Source organism: Bolinopsis microptera, chromosome 8 (assembly GCF_026151205.1).
Source record: "Bolinopsis microptera isolate Bmic1 chromosome 8, MBARI_Bmic_1.0, whole genome shotgun sequence".
Lineage (NCBI taxonomy): Eukaryota > Metazoa > Ctenophora > Tentaculata > Lobata > Bolinopsidae > Bolinopsis > Bolinopsis microptera.
In genome coordinates, this window is record NC_087079.1 from 8,716,940 (window position 1) to 8,739,419 (window position 22,480).

The window sequence follows — 22,480 nt, forward strand, 5'->3', positions numbered from 1 at the left end:
TTACTAACACCTGGAACTGTTTAAATAATGAGATTTCAAACAGAAGGCAACAGACGATCTCCAATCGACCTACCACTATATAAAAGTGGTTATAAATAGATAGGCTTTCACACAATATTTGGCCTGTTTTTCTTCTTTAGTCTCATCAATTATGGCACAATTCGTCATACTCATGCTGAAAATCCAAGTCTGGTCATTTGGAAATAAAGAGTACTTTTATAGACACTGCATTTAACAATTGTCCCTTCTGGCCTATCCATCAAGGCCGTCAAAGCCTAATGAAAACAAACGATTCGCAATGTGAGGACAACGCAAATGGCTAGACGTCAATTATACCCAAGAATTGCGGGTATGATCTTAATGTTTAGAAGCAGATAATTTGGCTCTCCGATGTTCACGTATTCTTAGTTTTAATTTGCCTTTGTGAGGTCCATACCAAAATATGATTAAACAATTAAATCCGCAAGATTGCCGGGTCATAAATCAATTATACTTTCTATTCTAATTGCAGCGTGTAAATCGAAAAAACTTGTTTTTCCGTGATAATTGTTGGATAGATAATATTATAAAATTCGTACGTTTATTTCATACCCGAACTCGATTTATTCAATGCTCTTGTAGCCAAGTTATTTTGTTTTTATTGACTGAAATGTTTGTTCGATGTTCTGTTTCCGTACGATAAATAATGATCTGCAATAGACCACCCTCTTTAAATCAATTATTGGTCATTTAATTTCGTTCGTATGTGACAAAGTGAACTTTTTGTGCCTTTTGTGTTTTTATTTACTTATAACAATGGGATATGTCAACAATTCATAATACATTCAGGTCATAAAATAATGCAAGACTATTCGGCATTCCTTGTCAGGGTGTGTCCTAACTATTCCTCATACATTTTTTTTATTGAAAATCTTTTCAAAATAGTACATACATCAATGTAATTGCATGAAAATAACACGGTCAAAAAGTGATTTCTATGTACTATAATGACGGGAAACCAGAACGTAGTTCGTGCAAAAATTACACCTACAAAATATGGTCCCTGACAAAACATTTCATACAATCAACACATATAAATGTAAGATATATAGCAATAGAGATGATTGTGCAATAATAAAATACAGCGTGCATAAAATATCATAATGTTAATAATTTGTTAACTTTTTAATGAAATAGATTATATCATACAATACTTTTAAAAACCCAACCCACAACCCAACCCACCCCTAACCCCTTAAATAGTTTGGATCGGTTATTTTAGATTAGAGAATTGGCATTGGGAGAAATGAGATGCATCTAATCATTATCAGACAGGTAGAATTCAGCGTGACTATCGTTTGGATCTGTGGGTAGCATTTCCGACCATAGGTGATCCTTAAGTTTGGCCTTGAAGATATCAGGACAGCTATGGTCTCTTATTTCGAGAGGAAGTTTATTCCAGAGCAGATGTGTCCGATAAAAGAATGATTTCTTAAGGAGACTGCTATTACACTGTGTTTGAACAAGAGTCGTTACATAACTTAGGCTGTCATGGTGACATGATCTTAAGCGTGTGCTTCCTTTGTATAGTTGTAAGTAATTAGGAAGCTCTTGTGTGCATACACCATTGACTATTTTGTGAAACAAGGTCAGGTCATTCAATTCAAACCTCTTGCTGAGAGGAAGGATTTTCAATTGATGACATTTGTAAGTATAGTTTTCAAAGGACTGATAGCTTGTGAATTCCTCATCAAAAATCCACTTAATACACCTTTTTTGAAAATACATAACAGTAATAGTTTTATAGTTTTAGCCGTATAGTAAACAGTAGCTATCTTAAACTAATTATTTTTATAATCCAACATAATTGCCACTGCAATTCTACTGTAACGAGGTAAAGGCTACCATCATTTTCTGACCTATTCGTACCGTCAACCTTTTGAACTCGTTAGCCGTTAAAAAATCTTATATTTGAAAACTAGACGTCTGACCTCCACTTCCCTTAACACCTAGCTGAAGTATTAACTAGTTAATTGACCCTGCCTGCTTGACACCAAGTCGGCAGCGAACAGTTATCATAATAAAGTTATAACAATAAAAATACACTTCAGGAGGATGTTTCCACACTTTTTCAGTCTCGCACATCTTGACAATTGGTGCTATTATTATCGAATATTAAACTGTAATTATAATTATGTCGCATGTAATTGCGATACTGCTGACCAATCCTGTGGGGATATTCTTAGTTTTAGAAAAGTAATCTCGCCACGGCTTCCTCTTAATGAATTATCTGTGATTAAGTTCGAGCAATTTGTAATGTGTGCAATCCTCCGATTCATTCTCTTGCAGCCGTAATTCTTCATATTTAAGATCACGGACTTTTGAGAGAAAGAATTCAACAAAATCCTGTTTCATTAATTCTTGTTTTTACATTAGATTCGATGATGTTTACTTTCATCTGCATGCGTACATAACTGTGTTGAATAATAATCGAGTCTTTTCGTTATTGATCGGAGTTTGAGATCATTTAGTCAACGGATATATATTCTTGAAGCACCTGGCAGTTGACAATGATGCTGTAAGATCGTTTATGATACCGGTATTAGGCACGCCCACACCGCGTACGTCGGTTACACATCACCTCGGTGATGCTAGAATACTCCACAGATACACAGTAATATCTACTAATACACTCACGGCAGATGTGCCTTAACAAATGCACTTTTTTCTAAATGGGTATCACTAATAGCAACCGGTACTTAACTTTAGGATTTCTTTAGATGCCTGGCATAGTCATGATATTTTACGAAAGCTTCATTAGCACTTAAAGTATAAAGGATACGCTCTCCAATTACGCATTTTGCTGCACAGATAATGAATCGACTCCTCGAGTTGATGGTTACTGGAATCCCATTATCCCAGTTTAATTGGCCATGAAGGACAATGCCGCTCGCAAAGATTGATAGACGTCTGGAGCTGATTGGTGCCCACTGCTCCTGAGTCCAACATGGAAATGTAAGAGCACCACTGGTTATTTGTAACCTCTGGTTATTCGTCCTTATCACTTATGAGTTTATCTTTTTTTTTCAAGCACCATTTTTTACCGTTGGGTATATGTCCTAGAGTACTCGTTTGCATAGATTTACTGGATTTACTGATAAATGATCCAGGAGAGCATCATACTGAATCAGGACTCAGGATAGTTTTCTTCCATTTACCAACACGCTTTTGAATTCCTTAGGAAATATGTAGTTGCACTTGTACCTCAGTTCCCACAATATAAATATAGTCAATTCCTATTTAAGAAGAATTACCATTGTTATTGTCTAATCGTTGAATTGTATCTACTTTAATAGTCTACAGTGCTCAACTAATCAAGTTTACCTTTAGACAACCCGCACTTCTATTCTATTATGTATTGTTCTACTATAACTACCACTATTACTACTATGTATCCTGGATGGCTGATATGTATCGAGTTTAAGGATAGCTAGTCATTTACCTTTTGTGGCGCATGACTAGGCTTTCTTAAAGTGACTCGCTGATGACACATCAGCTGTCTTTCTCCCTTCGCTCGCTCTATTTCTCTCTCGTTCTCTGTTATGACTGCTTATCTTGGTGAAAGGTTAAGAAGCAGTGCAATTTTGAAATTTGTTGTCAGCAAGTTCTTAAGCATTTACTTGGCTAGCAGCAAAAATTACGACATCAAACGTGCTCCGCATTTCACTTTGAGATCCTGCTCTCGTATGGCTTTTCTTCACAGTACACTGTCTTCTTGTATCGTGCTATAATCGCTGTTAGTATGTTGGTAAATTTGTACTGTCTTTATCTAGGAGTTGTTACGCTAGTTGTATACTCATCAGTACACATTTTCAAATAATGAAGGTGGTAATGCCCGCCCATGGAAGTACCGCTCCACAGAAGGACGCCCGGCGTCTCTCCTCCCCCTCCTCCTCCATCATCTCTGCTAACCGCCCTCCCCGTCCCAAACATTGTAACGGTGGTGACCACAGGTGGCCCAAGAGGCTTCAGTTCTTGAAGTTTCCTGACCCACCTTCTGGAGGCCGTAAAAAGAACACTCTACTACAGTCGAGGTATGGTTCAAACACAAGGATTTGTTTTAACTGGGTTTGACTGGCATGTCTAGTCAAGTTCCTGAGGGTTGGAGGCTGGAGCACGTTTTAGAGCTTCTTACTTACTGTTTTACTATGAATACTAATTTAAAATATACGTTTGGATTATACATAAATGCCTGCAGAGAACAAAGGTGAGTAGCAAATATTTTTAACACTGTTGTCACATTAACGGGATTTTCATTTCTTTGCTTTCAATCCTTTCCTGCCTTTACTTCTTCTCAAATTTCGGTTCTTGATAGAACCACCGGATTGATCATTAGTGCAGTGTAATTAGCAAAGATAACTTCACTAGTCACTACTCTTGGAATCGACACCTCATTAGAAAAGTGCAGTATCCTTCATGTCATTCATCATACAGCGCCTGGTACTGACATTTCCCGCCCTCAAATTTTCCGCAATTCATATCACTATCCATTGTATCTGTCTGAAATTTGATGTACTGCCTGATATCATGACACTTCCAACATTAGCTCTCACTAAATCTACACGTGTTGTTTATAGTGTTAGACACTCACAGACGATCAAGTTCTGATGTCGTACCAGGAGCTCATACAAGACGAGTTCTTGTCCTCAACTGCTGTCAGGATTATCAGGACCTCTCACGACAATCCAGCAACGTAAGTAGTTAAAATAACGTACAATATTGAGCAAAATGTAAAATATTACATGTCCCGTAGACGGTATACTCTGGCCGTGCGACAACCACGCTGACTCTAGATTTGCAGTTATTTAGAGAAGACCACTTTTGAGCAAAAATAAAGTTACTTTTTTTGAAGTCCGTCGCCAAGATTCTCATATAAATGGACTATACCTTTATAAATTTTCTTTATTCTTTGTTTCGATTTTGTTGGCAGTTGAGTGAAAAAAAAAGTCTAAGCCCCCACTTGCTATCTTTCTTTATTATTTTTTGTTTACAATAATCTTTCTAGCTCTCGATTTTATTTATAGACTATTTGATATTATTTACTGAGCTGAGCCTGCTAAATAATGGTATGACTTGAAGTTGTATAAATAAAGCTCAAGTGATAATTTTACAGTTCGCGTCGTTTACGGTAAACATCATATTTAACATGACACGAAATTGTTATTTCTAACTTGATTAGTATGTTCGGGAAGGAAACGCCATTGTCAATAGAAACGTTATTTCATATTCCACGAAATTTAGATGTGTGGGCATATTTTCACGGGTGCTAATGAGTAAACATTGATCCTAATTAAGTGCTGCAACAACAGATGCAAACTCAGATGTCAATAGTATCTCCGATACGTATAACGTACCACAAATAACTTAAACAATTTGTAACAAAAATTTAGGCTGACCTGACGTCATCGGCACGTCGCGACGGTACCCAATGCCCTAAATGTAAAACTTCATCAAAACTGCACTAATTCAAACCTGTAGTGTTTTTGTTTTTTGCCTGAACAACCCGCGTAATACACATACATTACCTCAAACACTATAATTGAACACCAATTATAGCAATAACTCCCCCGCTGTTATTATTATTTCACCATTTCTCTTCAACCTGAAGAAGGAAACTTCTAAATATACTCCCACTTTTTGTCGTTCTGTTTGTGTGCGTACTCCATGCCATGTCCACGGTGGTCTTTGCGGTTCTTAACAAGAACAGGAGCTCGACACCCCGACACCGGTCATCCCCAGTCAAGTATCTGGGCTCCTCCAGTGATAACTTGAAGTCACGGAACTCCAGTCCGGATATGAACACTGTTCAGTCGCTGAACATTCCTGCAGATCGTCCTTCTACTGTTACTTACTGGTAATTTAATTGTCAGTGTCACGTTTTAGTCTTGTTTTATTGATGATTTATAGTCAGTGAGAATTTTTCATGTTATTATTAATTAGACATGTGATATTGTGAGTTAGTGAGTATTAATCACAAGTCTGTACTTAATAACATGGAAAATTCTCTATTAGTGTTTCTCGTTTACATGATATGTTGTAGCTAGTACAATGTTTTATACCACTTCTGTATTGGTGAAAATACAAATTTATCGAATTCAGTGGCGGTTTCATGCTTTCTTTTATCAGAGTTATCTACTTTGATCAGAGTTATCTACTTTTATCAGGCACACCCAGTGGCGTAACGTTGCCTGTTGGCGCCCCCCGCCGAAAAAGCGCCCCCCTGTTGGTGCCCCCTCCCCTTTTGGTGCCCCTCTAAAATTGAACACATTAGGTGATTTTAGAGGATACGCCGGTAAAATCTCTAAAAAAGTGTGTATCTAGAGCAAAACGCGCAGTTTTGCTAGTACTTTAGTTAAGTTTTCGAAATTGTCCCACATTCAAACGACGATTTGGCGCCCCCCTAAGACGGCGCCCCCCCCCCCCCCCCCCCCCCCCGCACAGCGGGGTCAGCGGGGGCCTTCGTTATACTGGACACACCGCCTGATAAAAGTAGGTTTGAATTTTCAAATAAATGTAACTATTGACACAGTTTCAACCTATAATAAATAGGTCTCAAGATGATGGTAGTAATATAACAGGAAAACATCCAGTGATCCACGTTACATGATCTGTTTACATGTCAGCTTATGATTCTAGCCAACTAAAATGTTAATTTAAACTGAAATTATGCATTTAAGGTCCTATTTATTATAGGTTGAAACCGTGTCAATAATTAAATTTTGCGTACAGTAAATTATCGGTCACCCTAAGAATTATTTGTACTGATTTCTCGCGTTTTTTTTACTATTGAACTATTATCACTGTCACCATTCTTGATCTTGCATAAAACCACAATATTTTTTATTTGAAAATTCAATTAATTATTATATGAGAATCAAGCGTTACATTTTAGCCATAAAAATTACAATGAAATTGTTCTTATATAAAGCTAATGGAAAAAATGGTATCGCAATATAAGTTGCATACTGTGTGCCCGGATGACAATTATCTAAACTAGAAAAAATAAACTTGATTATATAATAATTAATTCAGCAGAACCAACACATAGCACTAGCAGAAGCCACATTAACGTTGGGGCCGTCTAAAAATAATATCTTGTATAATAATATATTATATGATAATACATGTACATGTATTATGTTATAATAAAATAATTTGTGATTTATAGGTAAATTTGGCCCAGGCCCCAGAGATGTATAAAAGAAACAATACTAATATTCAGTTAACAAACTTTTTCCTGGAAAAATTCATGAAAGACAAAACTAATTTACCAATTATAAAAAATTACCTTGGAATGTTCAGATAATACAAAACAAATTTGCAATCAACAAACTTTTGCTTGGAAACATTTGTTAGATAGAGATACGAAACTAATTAGCCAATGGCACACTTTTCCTACAACACATTTTTCCTACAAGTTAAAACCGCACGGTTTAAAGGCGGAACATGGGGCAAACTTTTATGTGGTTTTCACACGTCAAAACGCCATGAAACTATCACATAAAATATGCTGCAGTAGATAAAGGAAATTACTAACTTTAATTTCGTAAAACGCTGATTTATGGCTCTCTGCACATTTCGGGCTTGATTATCTTAAGTCACCTTGTGTATGTCGTGCTTGGTAGCGACTCGGCCAGTCGCTACCATAGCTGTTGCGTCAAAGCTATAATTTCTCCCTCTAGAACTTTCTATTGAGTTTCATCTTATATTCCCAATTCAGCAATTCCAAAAGTCCATTCGTATGTCCATAACATACTGCTTGCAGTTCATTTGCTGTACTTATTATATGAACACTTGCGTGTTGACGTTAGTAATAACTTAGGGATTACAAGATATAAAAAATATTAATAACTATTCAACTCCAACTTTAGTCGTAAATGTATTTATTTGCGTTACTTGTAAATATGTAAATAAGAAATGTGATTATATAGGATTTTGGTATTTAGTGAATGAGAATCTTGAAGGCAGTGACATTACAGTTATGTGCCAATACCGCTGCAGTTACTCTACAGCTATAACTCAAATGTCTCGAAGTTGTTAGCGGTGCAATTTAGCGCATTTAATCATTTAGCTCTATTATCCTCATTATTTGTCTATCAACATATGGTGAGGATTCACATAGCTTGGGCATTTGCTTGTTAGTGAAATATTCTTGAAGTTCTATCATTTTTTGCTTGATATTTAACCCCAGTTTTTCTTACATTTTCCCGTTATGTCATTGCAATGTTTTGATTTGATGGCTCGTTGACCTTACTCGGGGGTAACATTTACAGAAACCGTCTCGGAAGTAGTAAATGTCGAGTTAGCTAACTGTCCGACAATTTGAAATTCCGGCCAACAACAGATATGAACGCTATTTTTTTGAAGCACACTCCTCTGGAACGACAACCTTCAAGATCTACACTCTACATCGACAATTCTCTACACCCGACACATTTACGGTAATTTTACGGATATTAATGGGCAAAGCCATCGTTCTGACACCGTTCACATTCTTATCTATCTGTGTATCGTAGAACAACCTTATTTATGGTCTTTGAGAGGACGATTGAAATTCCATCAAATTCCTATTGTAGTGAAATAAGGCCAAAGTTCATCACGAGTTCTTAATGTTCGAACTTCGCAACGCAGGGTCACAACGCAGTGTGATGGTTACAAGGACCTCTGATCTGATGTCGACTGAATATATATTATATAACCTAGAACCTATAACCTAGAACATAGAACATAGAACATAGAACATAGAACATAGAACATAGCACTCAGCACATAGCACATAGCACATAGAACATAGAACATGGAACATAGAACATATAACATAGCACAAAGAACATAGAACATAGAACATAGAACATGGTGCTCCAATTCAATATAAAGCCATTAAATTTGCTATCGGGTTATCAGCTGTGTGGGTCTATAAAATGTTCGATCAGTTTATAGATTCGAGCTCGACGTCTGTTGGACGTTGGGAGTTGAAAGTCCTGGGGCAAACAATAATTGGTGTGCGTGGTTTTGCCTCTAAGGCATAGTGCAGTGAAAATTTGGAACACCCTGGCGAGTGGCGACAGACGCTCTATTATAGGATATGAAGCAACTGGATCTTAAATGGTGTGAGTTCTAAATCACTAATTTTCACCGTTTTTCGAGATCAATATCGATTAGTCGATTACCGGAAAAATATTGTAACTCTGAAAGTCTGAAGTTTAATTACTGTAACTGCTTTCCCACCAGATATTCCAACGTTTTCTTATGTTAAAGGCCCAAGTACGTCTGCCACTCCTTGCCTCCTAGACATATGATTACCAAACTTTGAAATCTGCATATTTTAAGTAACTTCAAAAATAACCATAATTTTACTTTTCGAGCCGTGCTAGATTGTCGATCTCGTGCTCCCCAAACAATTCCATCGCGTTGATTTTTACCCTCTTTGTAATTATTACACACAGCTGTATCCATGTGAGTTATTTTTATTAGACTATTACATGTGTGTGAGACTATTACATGTGTATGTATGTATCATTAAAATCAGGAACATTTCAGCGAAACATTTTCTCAACTTAGTTCTCCAAGTCAAGATCTAACTATTTTTGTTGTCTACCAACTAAGATGTTCTTACAGAATACAGAGTGCAGTGTTAAGAACGATTTCTTTACTTACTAGAAACCTCACATTGGTAGGTGACGGTCAACTTCTTTAAATTGAAAACTCGCATTCTTGTCATTGTGCGTCAGGACTCGGATGTGCTTTTGAATAACCTGAACTTACAAGCTTTTAACATTGTATTAACAAACACACTTATGCAGCATGAATACTTATACGAACGGACTAAGAACGGTATTGACGGTTCTTCATGAACTTTTAACAATTAACATGTCTCATACTCAAGGACGTGCTGAGAGAGATTCTGAACTGAGGAATATAATTCATTACACTTACGTTTTGATTTATGGTCATAAAGAAACTTAACAACAAACCCTTCGATATCTGAAGGCATTCTTAAATCTTTCTCAAGTACGTGTTTCTGGGTAAAAGATGGTGCAAATAATAAATGCCAATGAGTTGAGGAATGGAGGTGAAGAAGCCCCTGTAAAGTATAAATGAATTAGTTTGTGGACGAGGGAAATATAAATGATAAAAGCAGCCAACTTTTGACGGATGTGAGACTCTCAGACCCACATTCCAGTTTCCACATACAAAATGAGGGGCACATTCAAACAATGAAATGTTGTAGCATGCACAGTAGTGGCTCTCGCCCTATGAACTGCCTAATAGTAATTTGATTGAGTCCCCATTGAAATTTGTTTCTGGTAATGAGGGGTGTTGTAAAGACCAACGTGGCAATGCCTCATATTTCATGTTCTGCCATCATTTCATGAGTTTCGGGCTAGTCTTGGTCTCTCCGAATAATTTGTACGTCACTTAAGACTTCAGCTGCCAACTCTTTTCCCAGTATTCTGTCCATCTTATCTCCGGATGATAATTTATGATTTAATTGGTAAATTAATGCGATCAAATGTTTCAAAGATTTGATCTCATTATCTTGAACTTGCAATCTATTTTTATTTGACCTCCTCGTACGCCATAGGAGGATCCTCAAAAAGCGAGCGAAAAAAAGGAAAGAAATTGTCGAGGCCGACTGTCTTCCTTTCATTTTTCTCATGACGTACCACAAAATGTGAGTTAATTGGTTTAATTAGCAAATCCTGATCTTCCATATTAAGTCAATTATATAGGATACTCAACTAAGATACTCCACTAATCGCAATTTTCATGGTATAGACAATTACCGTTGCTGAAATTATACTGTTCGAAACATTTTTTCTTCATTGTCATGGTATTGTCACGGTCACAAGTTATTTGCAGTATATATTCCTACGTTGACATCGTTATCCTATTAGTATTAAAAAACAAAATTTGAATTAAATTTAATTCAATTAGTGAGGTAACAATTAGATGAAGGACAGATTGGATTGGGAGCTTCGTCTACATTTCTTGGTTGGCTTCTTAATTTGTTCAGTACAAGAACAACTCATGAGTTCGTTTCACGTGTTTACCAGTTGTCCCTAGGTTGCTAATTGGTTTATGATATTCATTTTGCGTCTACAAAATATATCCTGTCTAAAAAGTTATTCCGCCTTGCACCGTCTGTCGGTTTCGTAATGTAGTTTTCTGTTCGACTTGTTTTTGTTCTTTTGTTCTGGAATAAAGTTTAAAACAGCATTGCAACATCACAATGCAGTCTATCCTCAATTTCATTTCGGCAGTGAACCACCAAAGGAACAGGACCCCAGCTCCCAGAGTTCCTGCTCCCAGAGCTAGAACCAGACGACCAACTGTTATAAAAAAGGCAGAGGGATCTGCAAGATCCACCCCTCCCAGTCCCACACACAAACATTCTAGCTCTACTTCTAAACAACACAACACTGAGAAGCTATTACACTCTTTTGTCGATCAGGTGGAGACTGTGGATAATATTTTGCCATCAAATGAAGATAGAGAATGCATCTTAGCTAATGAATCTCTTGCTGGATGCCACCAATCTAAAAAAGGTGCTGTCAGCCTTAGGAGCTCAACCCGTAACCCTTTTATCTTCAAAAGAGATCGGAAGAAAATCTGCTCAAGCCTACTGAAGAATCTCCTAGAAGGAGGAGTTTGAAAGAACCCCAAGGTTCTCGCTGTTACCCTTCGACAAACCAATCAAACCAGGATTCTGAAGCCTGCAGACAGTTCTCTATTAACAATTCAGGTGAAAACTCTGCGAGTAGTTCTTGTCTGTCATCGAGTACCAACTTAAAACAGACTGAGTCAACAATTCTGTCTCCTTTGTGCAGTAAACCAGGCGGCAACCCTCCTTACTCTGCAAGCAATCCTGACACCACTGTAACAGCGCTTCCGGAAAAGGGAACAACGAGGTTTAGTTTTTCTCCCGATCCGGACAATCAAATTGTTGGTGAATCGGGAAAACTGAACGTTGTTGAGAGTGATCTAGAACTGGTTAAACATCATTGCAGCCGCGAGACTGAAACACTTTTATCGGAACTAACTGACCCTGACCATTCAAAAAGCACTGGTGGTCAATCGGAAGATCCTCGTTATGTGAACGACACATTGATACATACCATAATTACTGACGAAGTTGTATCCGACTGTAAAGATGAAGCAGGCTCTGGTCTAAATAGCTTTCCTTCCCACGCGCTGATCTCCACCACTCATGAACAAAAGAGGTACCTGACATCCAGCTCTCACAATTCACGTCACGTGATCGCATCACTGTCACCTGACCTGTATTTTTAACGTTTCACGGTTTTCTATCAGTATTAAGTAATAAAAACTTTTAAAAATATTTCACAGCCTCCCAATACAACCTGTTCTATCAACACTTAGGGTCAAACTGTTCTACTGTCAGTCGGATGTTAGCAGCGCTGAAGTATGTTCTAACTAAACCGCTAAGCGCCTCTTAACCGACGGATTTTTCGCTTTCTACCAAAGTTTAGTCATGCCAGGCATGGATGTAGATAGCGCTGCCGTGATCTTTACCAGAGTAGAATAATAGCTGCGGTGATAGTTGCCAGTTTGCTAGCAGCAGCTTTCCTCTTGTTATAAAACATGTATCTTGTCGCTATGTGTTGACGGATAGCCCCTGTTTACTGTTATTCAACCTGGGAGGCGCGTTTCTGAACAATTTTTCGTCGATTTTCACCTGTTTCCACACATCAGGATTCGTTCTGCTGCTATCTGGATAGCTGTACCGCACAGTCAGGTTTCGGGTCTGTTCTTGGGGCTGGATATAGTAATCCTTGTGTTGAAGCCTCCATAGTGTTTACTTTTAGCAATTGCAAAACTTATCCGGATAATACGTTCTATTTCGCGTGAACGTATATTTACATCTTCCTTTCGTTTGGTATGATAGGTATCTTGCAAATAGTGCAATGATATTTTTAGTAATTCGTTTTACTTGTTTAACTATCCGTTCGAAACTTCTCGTTCAATTAGGTGGAAATCTGACTCAAGCATAAACGCGTGACTCAACCTTCTTTAGACACACTTAGAACCTGTATTAGACTTATTTACTGCGTATACCTCTTCCCATTTCTCAGCCACTCGACAACTAGATGTAGCAACTTTGTATACTGCGTCACAAGTACGATTGTCTAGAAGTAGAACTAGAGTCTGAAATCGTAATTCGTACACCGCTGTACAAGGCAAAGATCAGACATTCTGTGACGAAAAATGTTCTCGAACAAGTTTGCCACACTTGCTCACTTCCCACCTCCCACTCTCTCCACTTCCCACCTCCCATTCTCTCTGAAACCGTCAACATGGCCGTTCTAACCGTTTCTCGCAGACTCGCTAATAACACGCTACCAAAACGCTGGCTCGCCCTCAGCATCTCGCAGAGCTAGTCCGTATATCTGCAATTGTTGTGCTCTGCTACAAATATATATCATCGCGCGGGATCTGTGAAGAAACATGCCTGGTAAACGTGTGTCGGGTTTTGTGACACAACCATTGAGTAGGTCGTGCGGAGCCCGTGTGTTTTTGACCGGTTTAATCTAATTTCAGGGCTTAATACGTTTATGTAATGTACACGAGAAATTTTCGTGAAATAAATTGTAAATATTTGCGGCGATGAGTCTAAATGTTGGTGGTAAAAATGCGAAACTGGTAGACAAAGTCAGCATACCAGCGCGCCTGGCTGCAGTAAATCTTGAATCAGAATTAGCGGACGCTTTCCTGGAAAAAACTTGTTAAATATTTGTCTGATCGGTTAGTAAGCCGGTTGTGTTTACATTTTCGGTTCAGTTATAACCTGTGATGTTTGGATACTCTTCCTCTTGGATCAGAAAGTACGGTAAAACCCTAGCAGCATGTTCTTTTTCTTTTTGTAACGGCGCGATGGCACACGCTATGACGATTGAGCTGTGTCATGGAAAGCTCTTAAACCGAAATCGTGCTTACTAATTTTCAAATGTGAGTCATGTGGAATCAGCTTTTTTACACAATTTTGTGGACAATTTTTAGGAATTCTCTCCTGTACTTTACGACTTTTACTTATCAATCGTTCGGCGACTTTCAATCATGTTTGTCCGGATATCTGTCGTATATCTAACATATTTAAACTGTCCAATTATCGAATAAAATTCAGTGCCTTTGTTCTATAAAAAATTATGGGAAAAGTTCTTAATTGGTTAACACGACAATTGTGCTGTGTGGTAGTGCTTTGTATTGCAACTATAACGACGGGTCGAACTAATGTGATAAGTATATTTTTAACAGCAGGTGTTATACTCACGTGTTTAACATGACCATACACTTACAATACATTTTATACCACCCGACGGGAATTGTTGAGGAATCTTTTTGTGAGCTAACGTGGTGCGAGTGTGGGAAACTTGTTCAAAAACCGCTTATACAATGGAGTAAATCATGGCTAAACCTCAATCAGCTTCCATCTTATGCTTTATTTAAAAGATATATATCTTCATTCTAAAAAAATATATCTTGTGACTATCCGCAATTGTTTAGCAGACCTATCATTTTACGTTTGATATTGGATGTACTTATCAACGCACATGCATAACGGTGCTCACTGACTTTCACGGCTGAGACTCGTGTAATTTTAACAAAAAGTCGGCTGTTATATGTGAATATTGATTGATTACTGTAATATTCTCATTCATCGTATTGTCTTGAGTGTTTTTGAGATTGTGCTTCGCGAATTTATCCGTTTGCAATGATTGATCGTGATTAGGCAGCAGATGATTGTCGGTCTTGTAACGTGGAACTACTTGAGATATGAATGAGTGTTCTTAAAAGTGTGCCGCTGCTTCTTCGCTATGATAATTCGGCGTAACTCAGCAACGTGAGTCTCCTCGGGGATTATTCTGTGTTTTAAAGTTTAACGAATCTCTGCATGAATATTCTTATTGATTTATTATTGCTTATTATCATTGGTTATTCGGTGGAAGAAACATGCAGAGAATCGGGAATTGACCTAAATATAACAATAAGAATTGTTGGGCCTGTTAAAGTTTGTTGATAGCCTCATGATACCGAATAGTATAATAAGTATTAATTAAATACTTCTATTTTTAGCTCTATAAGTGTATTTACTATTTGTTGAGAAAACCACCTGCAGCTTTCCACCGTCTAACACCTGTTTATGGTGTTGAAAGATATACAAACTCGTTAATAAGCATGTGAAAAAAAAACCAGTCGTATGGCGAATTTATTGAGAAATTTGAAACACCTGACTATCGAATTTATTTTTAAAACAACGTTTTAAAATTTTATGCTTAGAATATTATTATGTTCATCAAAGTTGATAGATGGTAAGCTAGAAACGCTTTCATACCATCTGTAAATCTAGCACCAGTGCCTGTCATATATGTGACCATGAAGAAGACTGCAGATACCATCTCGCATTTTCTAGGACAGTGCCTAGCTATCGCTCAGCTAAGAGAGTAAGAGGACAATATTTTCAGGATTATTACCTCTCTGTCTAAGATATCTTCGACAACCAACATATAACTACTATTGTTGGTTGTCTTTAAATCTATTTCACTCTGTTTTTGCTCCTTTTCTATTGGTGTTAACATCTCAGCTTCCGGGCATTTTATAATTCCTCCTCATTCAACAGCTGCCACTCTACCCCTCATTTTCCCAAAGATTTTCCCGGCATCATCTCCTTGGAGGGTTGCCACACCCAGAGGTTGGCAAAACATCTTCATGCTATCCATTTGTAGGCCATCCAAGTCCTTAGTCCAGCCTCTCCAAAAAAGTCAAGTCAAACATCTGCGGCTATGGTAACATCTGAGATAACGTAAATCCGTTTTAGAATAACAACTTGTCAGCCACTAACACTATGGGAATATTTTAAACGTTATCACATTGGTCTATTGTACCCCCCTTACAATGTTGATGTTTTTAACAACAAATTTTCACTCAAACTTTCAACTGCCCAGTAAACTAAAAAGTTCTCGTGAGATACGTATGGAAGGTACTCGCAACTTATAGTTATTTATTATTAACTTGACTTTACAACTTACATGAGTCATTACTCCTTCTCAGGAAAACGGTTCTCACTTTTCTTCTAACATAATAACTTTCAAAACCTTTAAAGCCTGACGGTCAAAATTAAACTGAATAAATTTTTCCAATGAAAGGTTAAAATTTGGACGTGCAATGGAGGAGTATTCCCCCGTCTGTCATCATTTAAATATTTATAGATATTACTTATCGAGAGAGGATACCGTTTAAAATATTTTCATCAGAGTTGAGAGTTTTTTGGTATTGTCCCAAGAAATGTGCGAACGATTCTTTTTCTCAGAATCACACTTGATGTCGATGGAAACTTTCTGCATGGTGTTGAGATGTTTGTTGAGAATAAAACGTCCAGTGATGAGAAGTTCCGATATTCTGTGCTTCTTTATAGTTTATTTTGGTTATTTTTTGGCCATTGATTGAAATGGAATTTTCAAGGTCGTGACTTTTTCTTTGACAATTTTATTCCTCTCAACCTCGTATCGCTAACACTCGAAATTGACTAAATTTGTCCGAAGATTTTCAGTTAGATCTACAATGAACATGATCGCCATTATTCCATCTGTCATCATTGAGAAGTGAGTTTTTAGTTAATACGATCGGGTTGCATGTTAATACCAAAAAGGAAAAAACATTTGAAAAGTAAAATATCAACATGTTACAATGACAATATGACATAGTAGGTTGACACCGTTTGACCGTATCTTCTCTGGCATGCACTGCCTAAAATATTACATCCGGTCCAACGAACATATTATATACGTAACGATCCTGAAAACCATCTAACGATTCCAACTGATTCCAACTGCAAGCAGATCATGTAAGGCTACATTTGCGGTCATGATATGCAATTGTACCTACCTTTCTACCTGTAATTTACATGTCCTGGTTGGTCGCTCTAGTTATACGCCAGTATTTGTGGTAGTGTAGCTTACTTATGTACGTTCCAATCTTCTTTCGGACTGTTTCAGATTTAACAGAGAATTCTAACTCTAAGTGAGTGAAATTATAAGGGTTAGAAAATTATCTTGGACAAAAAGTAGTCAATGGGTTTGATTTCCTTTTAGTCAGTGGCATATCTGATATCAAAAATAGACTGGCGTAGTCACAAATGATGGCTTTGGAAAGGTATGTGGCCCAACTTTAATTAATTAGTCTGATTGAGTTTTATGTTCGGAAATTTTTTTGTGTACGACGTACTGCTTATTAAATTGTTGAAATATCCTAATTGGTTATTCCTTAAATTTATTACAAAATTAATTATAAAGGCTTAAATTGCACAGCAGTCATGATCGGAATTTAAATTTAGATACCTCGAAATCCAATCAAGCCATTAAGTTCATAATCCAATTTCTAATCCAATTTCCACGAATTTGTATCTTCTTACATTATCCTTATCTTTATTGTTACACTCCTATATTTTCCCTCGTTTGCCTCATCTATCTAATGAGCTTTTTGAGCTGAATAGTAGATGATATAATATGTGTGACCATGAAGCTTTATTCTATCCCTACCACAAGCCGTTCAAGTGAGTTTCTGTTTTGATTTTTGTTTTACGGCTGAGTAATCGTGGCTCATCCGGACTCATCCTCTATTTTTATACGGCCAATCCCCGCTTTACCTCATCGATGTGGAGAAACCACAAACACGAACCCAAACCGAAAAAGTGAGTTCTCGCTTTCACTTCACTGCTTTCCTTTTATAGTTTTTTCTACATTTTAATTCTGTCAAACTCAATGCCTGGCTATTCTCATTGAGGAAGAGAATCTTGTTACCAGTCCGTGATACGAGTACTGTCTTGAGTGCTTTTCACTCTCAGATCATCCCAAACTGCCACATATGAATTTTTTATTTGCAATAATTCAGTTAGGTTAACCTTATCTTAACTTTGTTAATCTTAAACCCTAGCTTCATCACAGACGCTTTCAACCACATTTTTGGGAAAGTATTTTTACCAGGTGTTAAATGTAGCCAGCAGTTTTCTTAAAAACTGGCGCAATAAATTAGTCAACAATGTATTTCCCTGTTCTGGCCGGACATAAAGCTTCACGGCCCGCCTACCATTTTACATCTTCACACATCCTCGCCGTCAACACGTATTATCTTCTGCCTTATTCACTTTTCTGGTTCGCCTCCCGACTGGCTCTCCGAGGTTCAAAATATTCTAGAAAATTGAGGACGTTCTGGTATTTTTGGGAAAGTTAGAAAATACTTGTGACGTGTGATGACATGTTAAAAACATTGTTGAGAAAAATCCACTTTTTGTTTTACCATTCTCCATTTAAAATCTCAGCACTTTCTGTATTTCCATGAGAACTATTCTATATTTCATGGTCAAAAAATATACCTGGGAATCCCACCTATTGACCTATTTGTTTATATCCAATTCCATTGTGGCAACAGCTTGCTACCTGGACATTTTCATCTCATAAATAACCCAAATAAAAATCCTTAAATCTGATCAGCGAAGCTTTGCAAAAACAAACCACTCTCCCCTCAGCAAAGATACCCAACAACACAACTACTTTCTTGTTTTCTAACGCATGCCTTCCCCTCAGGAATCACGTGAGTCAGACAAGTGATGACCCACAGGGAGTGAACGGTGGCAACAAGAGCAGAGAGAAGTCTCTTATCTCTCTGGCTGGCTCCGATCACAATGATCCGATTATAGTGGCTGAAGACCTCTGCAGGTGAGTTAACCATTGTTTCCGTTGAAAATTAGTACGTCACTGTTATTTGCAAGGAATAATATTTTTGTTATTCAATAGTCATAAGATCGGTCTGGTCTGGCAAAGATGTTGATGACACAGGACATGTCGTCAATATACTCTATATAACAGGAGTATATAAAGCAGAGGCGAATCTTTCGTTTGATGACGAATTTATGGGGAAGCCTAAGCTTGATGATTGTTTATTACGAAATGGCTCGACAACCCTAAGAACGAGCATGTTCTCGGAATTTTGCTCAAGTGCCGAAGGCCGCTGTAGTGTTGTAATTTCCAATCACCAATGAGTGTCAGTTAATGTATGTATTATCACCCGATGATCTACCAACACCATAGAAAACTGCGATCTCTGATTCGCTCGATCAAAACTAATATTTTTGTAATCTTATCTCCTCTGTCACATACGCTAATTTATTGCCACCAACTTTATAGTCACAACATTTATCCAATGAAAAGTACTTCAGGTTAGGGAATGTAGAACTAAGCAGTAAGCAAGGGAGTGTGTCAAATCACGTTACATTGAAGCTTCGACATTTTTCTTAAAGGACCCCTAGCAGTTCAAATTAACTAGTATCGATGTATTTTTGGACGCTGATTCCGAATCACCACACGGTCCACATGACATAGGCTTAAAATGCTTCCCTGACAATTTATCGTCGAAAAACTGTTTTGATCACGGGACATGGCCATGTAGTATGCATCCTCCTAGGACTGCCCTACCCCAGAGGCAGGCAAGGCATCCACATGATATCCTCTCAGGCCCAGCCTCTCGTTAAAAGAAATGGCCATATTTTTATAAGATAGTACGTCAAATTCACTTTCTAACGGTGTTTTAAAAGATGCCTGAATTAACTTCAAGGATCGGGTTGGGGTCAGAGTAGAGGGTTGTGGTTTTCTAATATCCGTCGGAGCCATCTAGAGAACGTGTTAAACTTAGTCACGTGATCGTCCAGTGTAGGGTGATTTATTATCATCTCTATGCAAATGTGATATAGATAATTATCTTATAGTTGTTATTAATCCAGAAGGTTAGTAACTAAAGTGCAACAATTTAGATTTGGTGGTTGAGATCTCTGATAATGATAACTCGGAACGCTAAGATCTCTGAACATACTTTACTAAACGTATTTTTGAACGTGGAATCGAATACAACTGGTCTGGTAATGGTTGGGTTGATTTTTATTTGTATTTGGCTGGCTTAACCGCGAATTTCTGAAACCAACCAATTCCAAATTTGTGCAGTAACTGTATAGTAACGTATTATACCATGACCCGTACATTCAGCAGCAAGGTTTAAGCTGTAGTGTGATCCCTGCTTAGTTATTATCCTCATCTACATCAACTATAAGTTAGAGTCTCCCAAATATTTGCAATTTAAGCACTATAGTATAGAGATTATTGGAGTGATAAAAACTTCAAATATTTGAATTTTGCCGTCTGCGGACAGGTGGCAGCCAATGTTGTAGGTTTATAACCTAACAATACACGCGCCGAGTGGGACTCGTCGACGGTTTTTTTACGAGTATCACCCGTTAACAGCCAATGTACATATGACAGTATTTGTCTCGTGTGTTTATTCCATTAACCATTATTTATTTCAGGATCAACGTATGTGGAGAGTTATTCATAACAACTTTTAAAAGTTTGGAGGAGTTCCCTAAAACTCTGCTCGGATCATCAGAACGGGAGAGATACTTCTGTCCGGAGTTAAACGCTTACTTCTTCAACAGAAACAGAGCTTGTTTTGAGAGTATTCTTCTCTATTATCAGACCGGAGACGAGTATCCTCCTCTTACTGCTGATTTGGACCTGTGGGAGGAGGAGAAAGCCTTCTTCAGGTAAGATTACTTCTCAAATTTCTTATTTCACGTGAAACTCATTATTGGATAATTGATTATTTATGATTGGAAATTATTTATGGTTTCTGTTCGTGACTCTTATCTTAATAACTATTTCTAATTGACACGATCAACATTAAATATTGGGAATATTGGCAGCAACTTAAGTCGTAAAGTCATAAAAGCAATTTCCCAGGATCTCGTTCACGAAAGACTACGCTATCTCTATAGAAGATTCAGAAATTGACGATATCACGTGCGTAGCACTCTGTCAAAACAATTCCATCTCAGCAAAACGGAAAGCCGTGCACGACTTCCTTCTGAATCCCAGATCCTCGAAGATAGCCACAGTCTGGCATTCGGTGGACATCATGTTCATCTGTGTTTCAATAGCCTTTCTAATCATGGAAACAGATCCCGGACTCAAGATTCATTTCACCGACAAGAGTGATCCTTACTACAATACTATCTACGGGATAAACGCTTTCGTTATCGCATTTTTCACAATTGATCTTGTCGCTAGGTTTTTTACGTGGCCCACCTTTTGTTCCTTCTGGAAGAATATTTTCAACATTCTCGATATTTTATCCATTTTGCCGTTTTATGTGGGGATCATAGCTGATATGTCGGCTGAAGGCCAATCTATGGAGATGACTGAGGTCGAAAGCAAACGGTACGTTGTCCTTCGAGTGTGCAGAATTTTCAGAATCATCAGAATATTTAAATTCGTCCGGCACTCACAGGACCTTATTCTGATTGTAAGGGTAGTGGTTCACGCAAAGAAAGAACTGGGACTTCTAGTCGTCCTTCTGGGCATCTTCACTGTAACATTTGGCAGCATCATGTATTATGTCGAGCACGAAGTAAACGATCAGTTTAACTCCATCATGCAGGGTTGCTGGTGGAGTATCGTTACCATAACGACCGTTGGTTACGGTGAAGTGGTACCCTCAACACCGGGAGGGAAGTTTGTGGGCAGTGTGGTGTTGACCCTGGGAATCGTTTTCCTGGCTCTTCCCATGACAATTATCGTGTCCAAATTTAGTTCAGTTTATGAGAAAGAAAAGGGGGACTCTAAAGATTGAAAACATTTCAGATTTGATCGTTTGGGAGATTAGGTATAACACTTTGTCGGGCAAAAGATAAGCTTGAACTAGGAAGTGTCAGGTTTAGACGTGTGATATAGGATACTACATAGGTTTAACCCGTACAATCACTTGTACTTTTGTACCCCTCCTTTTTGCCATGTGGGAATTTCTCCAGTTCAAACTGCTCATAATTCACAATGTTTCGTGTAACTGTAGTATTGATAATGATAAGGGTCGATTTTTATTCGCAAACTATATCAGAATCGCATTAGTTCGAACAAGCAATTCTACCTAATGCAGTGCACTATTATTGTGCTATCATTTTAAATTTTGTATGTAGACGCGGCGGTATTGATAAAAAGAAGAAATCTGACAGTTTGTTTGCGATATTTTTTATAATATGATAATACTTTTGAGCTACAAGTTTAAAATTACTACGTTGTTCTTGTAAATCTTATATCCCAATTATTTCTCATAGCGGTATAACAGATAAACGTAAGAATTAAGCGAGTTTCCCTGACAGCAGAAAAAATAAAAAACGCAGGGTTTTAAAGTCCTTTCATCAGCCATCGATTGAGGTTTTTTGGAGTTTGAAACATTTAAACTCTCAGACGCTCCTCCAAAATTTAAAAAATAGGTATATTTTAAACGACTCTTTGAAAACAACTGAAAATTGCGCATTTTAACATGCTCCATTTCGATGGGCCGGTAGCTTACTAGGCGGCGTTCAGCTTGTCATTCCGCC

The 22,480-nt window shown here is 37.7% G+C and overlaps 1 protein-coding gene across 8 annotated transcripts in view; it reads left to right on the forward strand.

Moving 5' to 3' along the window:
* LOC134819797 (potassium voltage-gated channel subfamily A member 1-like) overlaps positions 1-22,237 on the forward strand; it is a 29,718-nt gene extending 7,481 nt beyond the window's left edge. Inside the window, exons 1-4 of one of the 8 annotated variants that reach the window (XM_063829939.1) lie at positions 3,869-4,073; positions 18,642-18,773; positions 20,411-20,647; positions 20,844-22,237. In XM_063829939.1, the coding sequence (XP_063686009.1) occupies positions 3,871-4,073; positions 18,642-18,773; positions 20,411-20,647; positions 20,844-21,732 (1,461 nt within the window). In that variant the 5' untranslated portion in view covers positions 3,869-3,870 and the 3' untranslated portion in view covers positions 21,733-22,237. Of the gene's footprint in view, positions 1-3,868; positions 4,074-10,460; positions 10,715-13,829; positions 13,887-14,781; positions 14,903-16,545; positions 16,662-17,485; positions 17,750-18,641; positions 18,774-20,410; positions 20,648-20,843 lie in introns of those variants that run through there. The other 7 variants (XM_063829946.1, XM_063829944.1, XM_063829945.1 and 4 more) reach the window with 7 other exon arrangements.
* Positions 22,238-22,480: the final 243 nt, after the last annotated feature.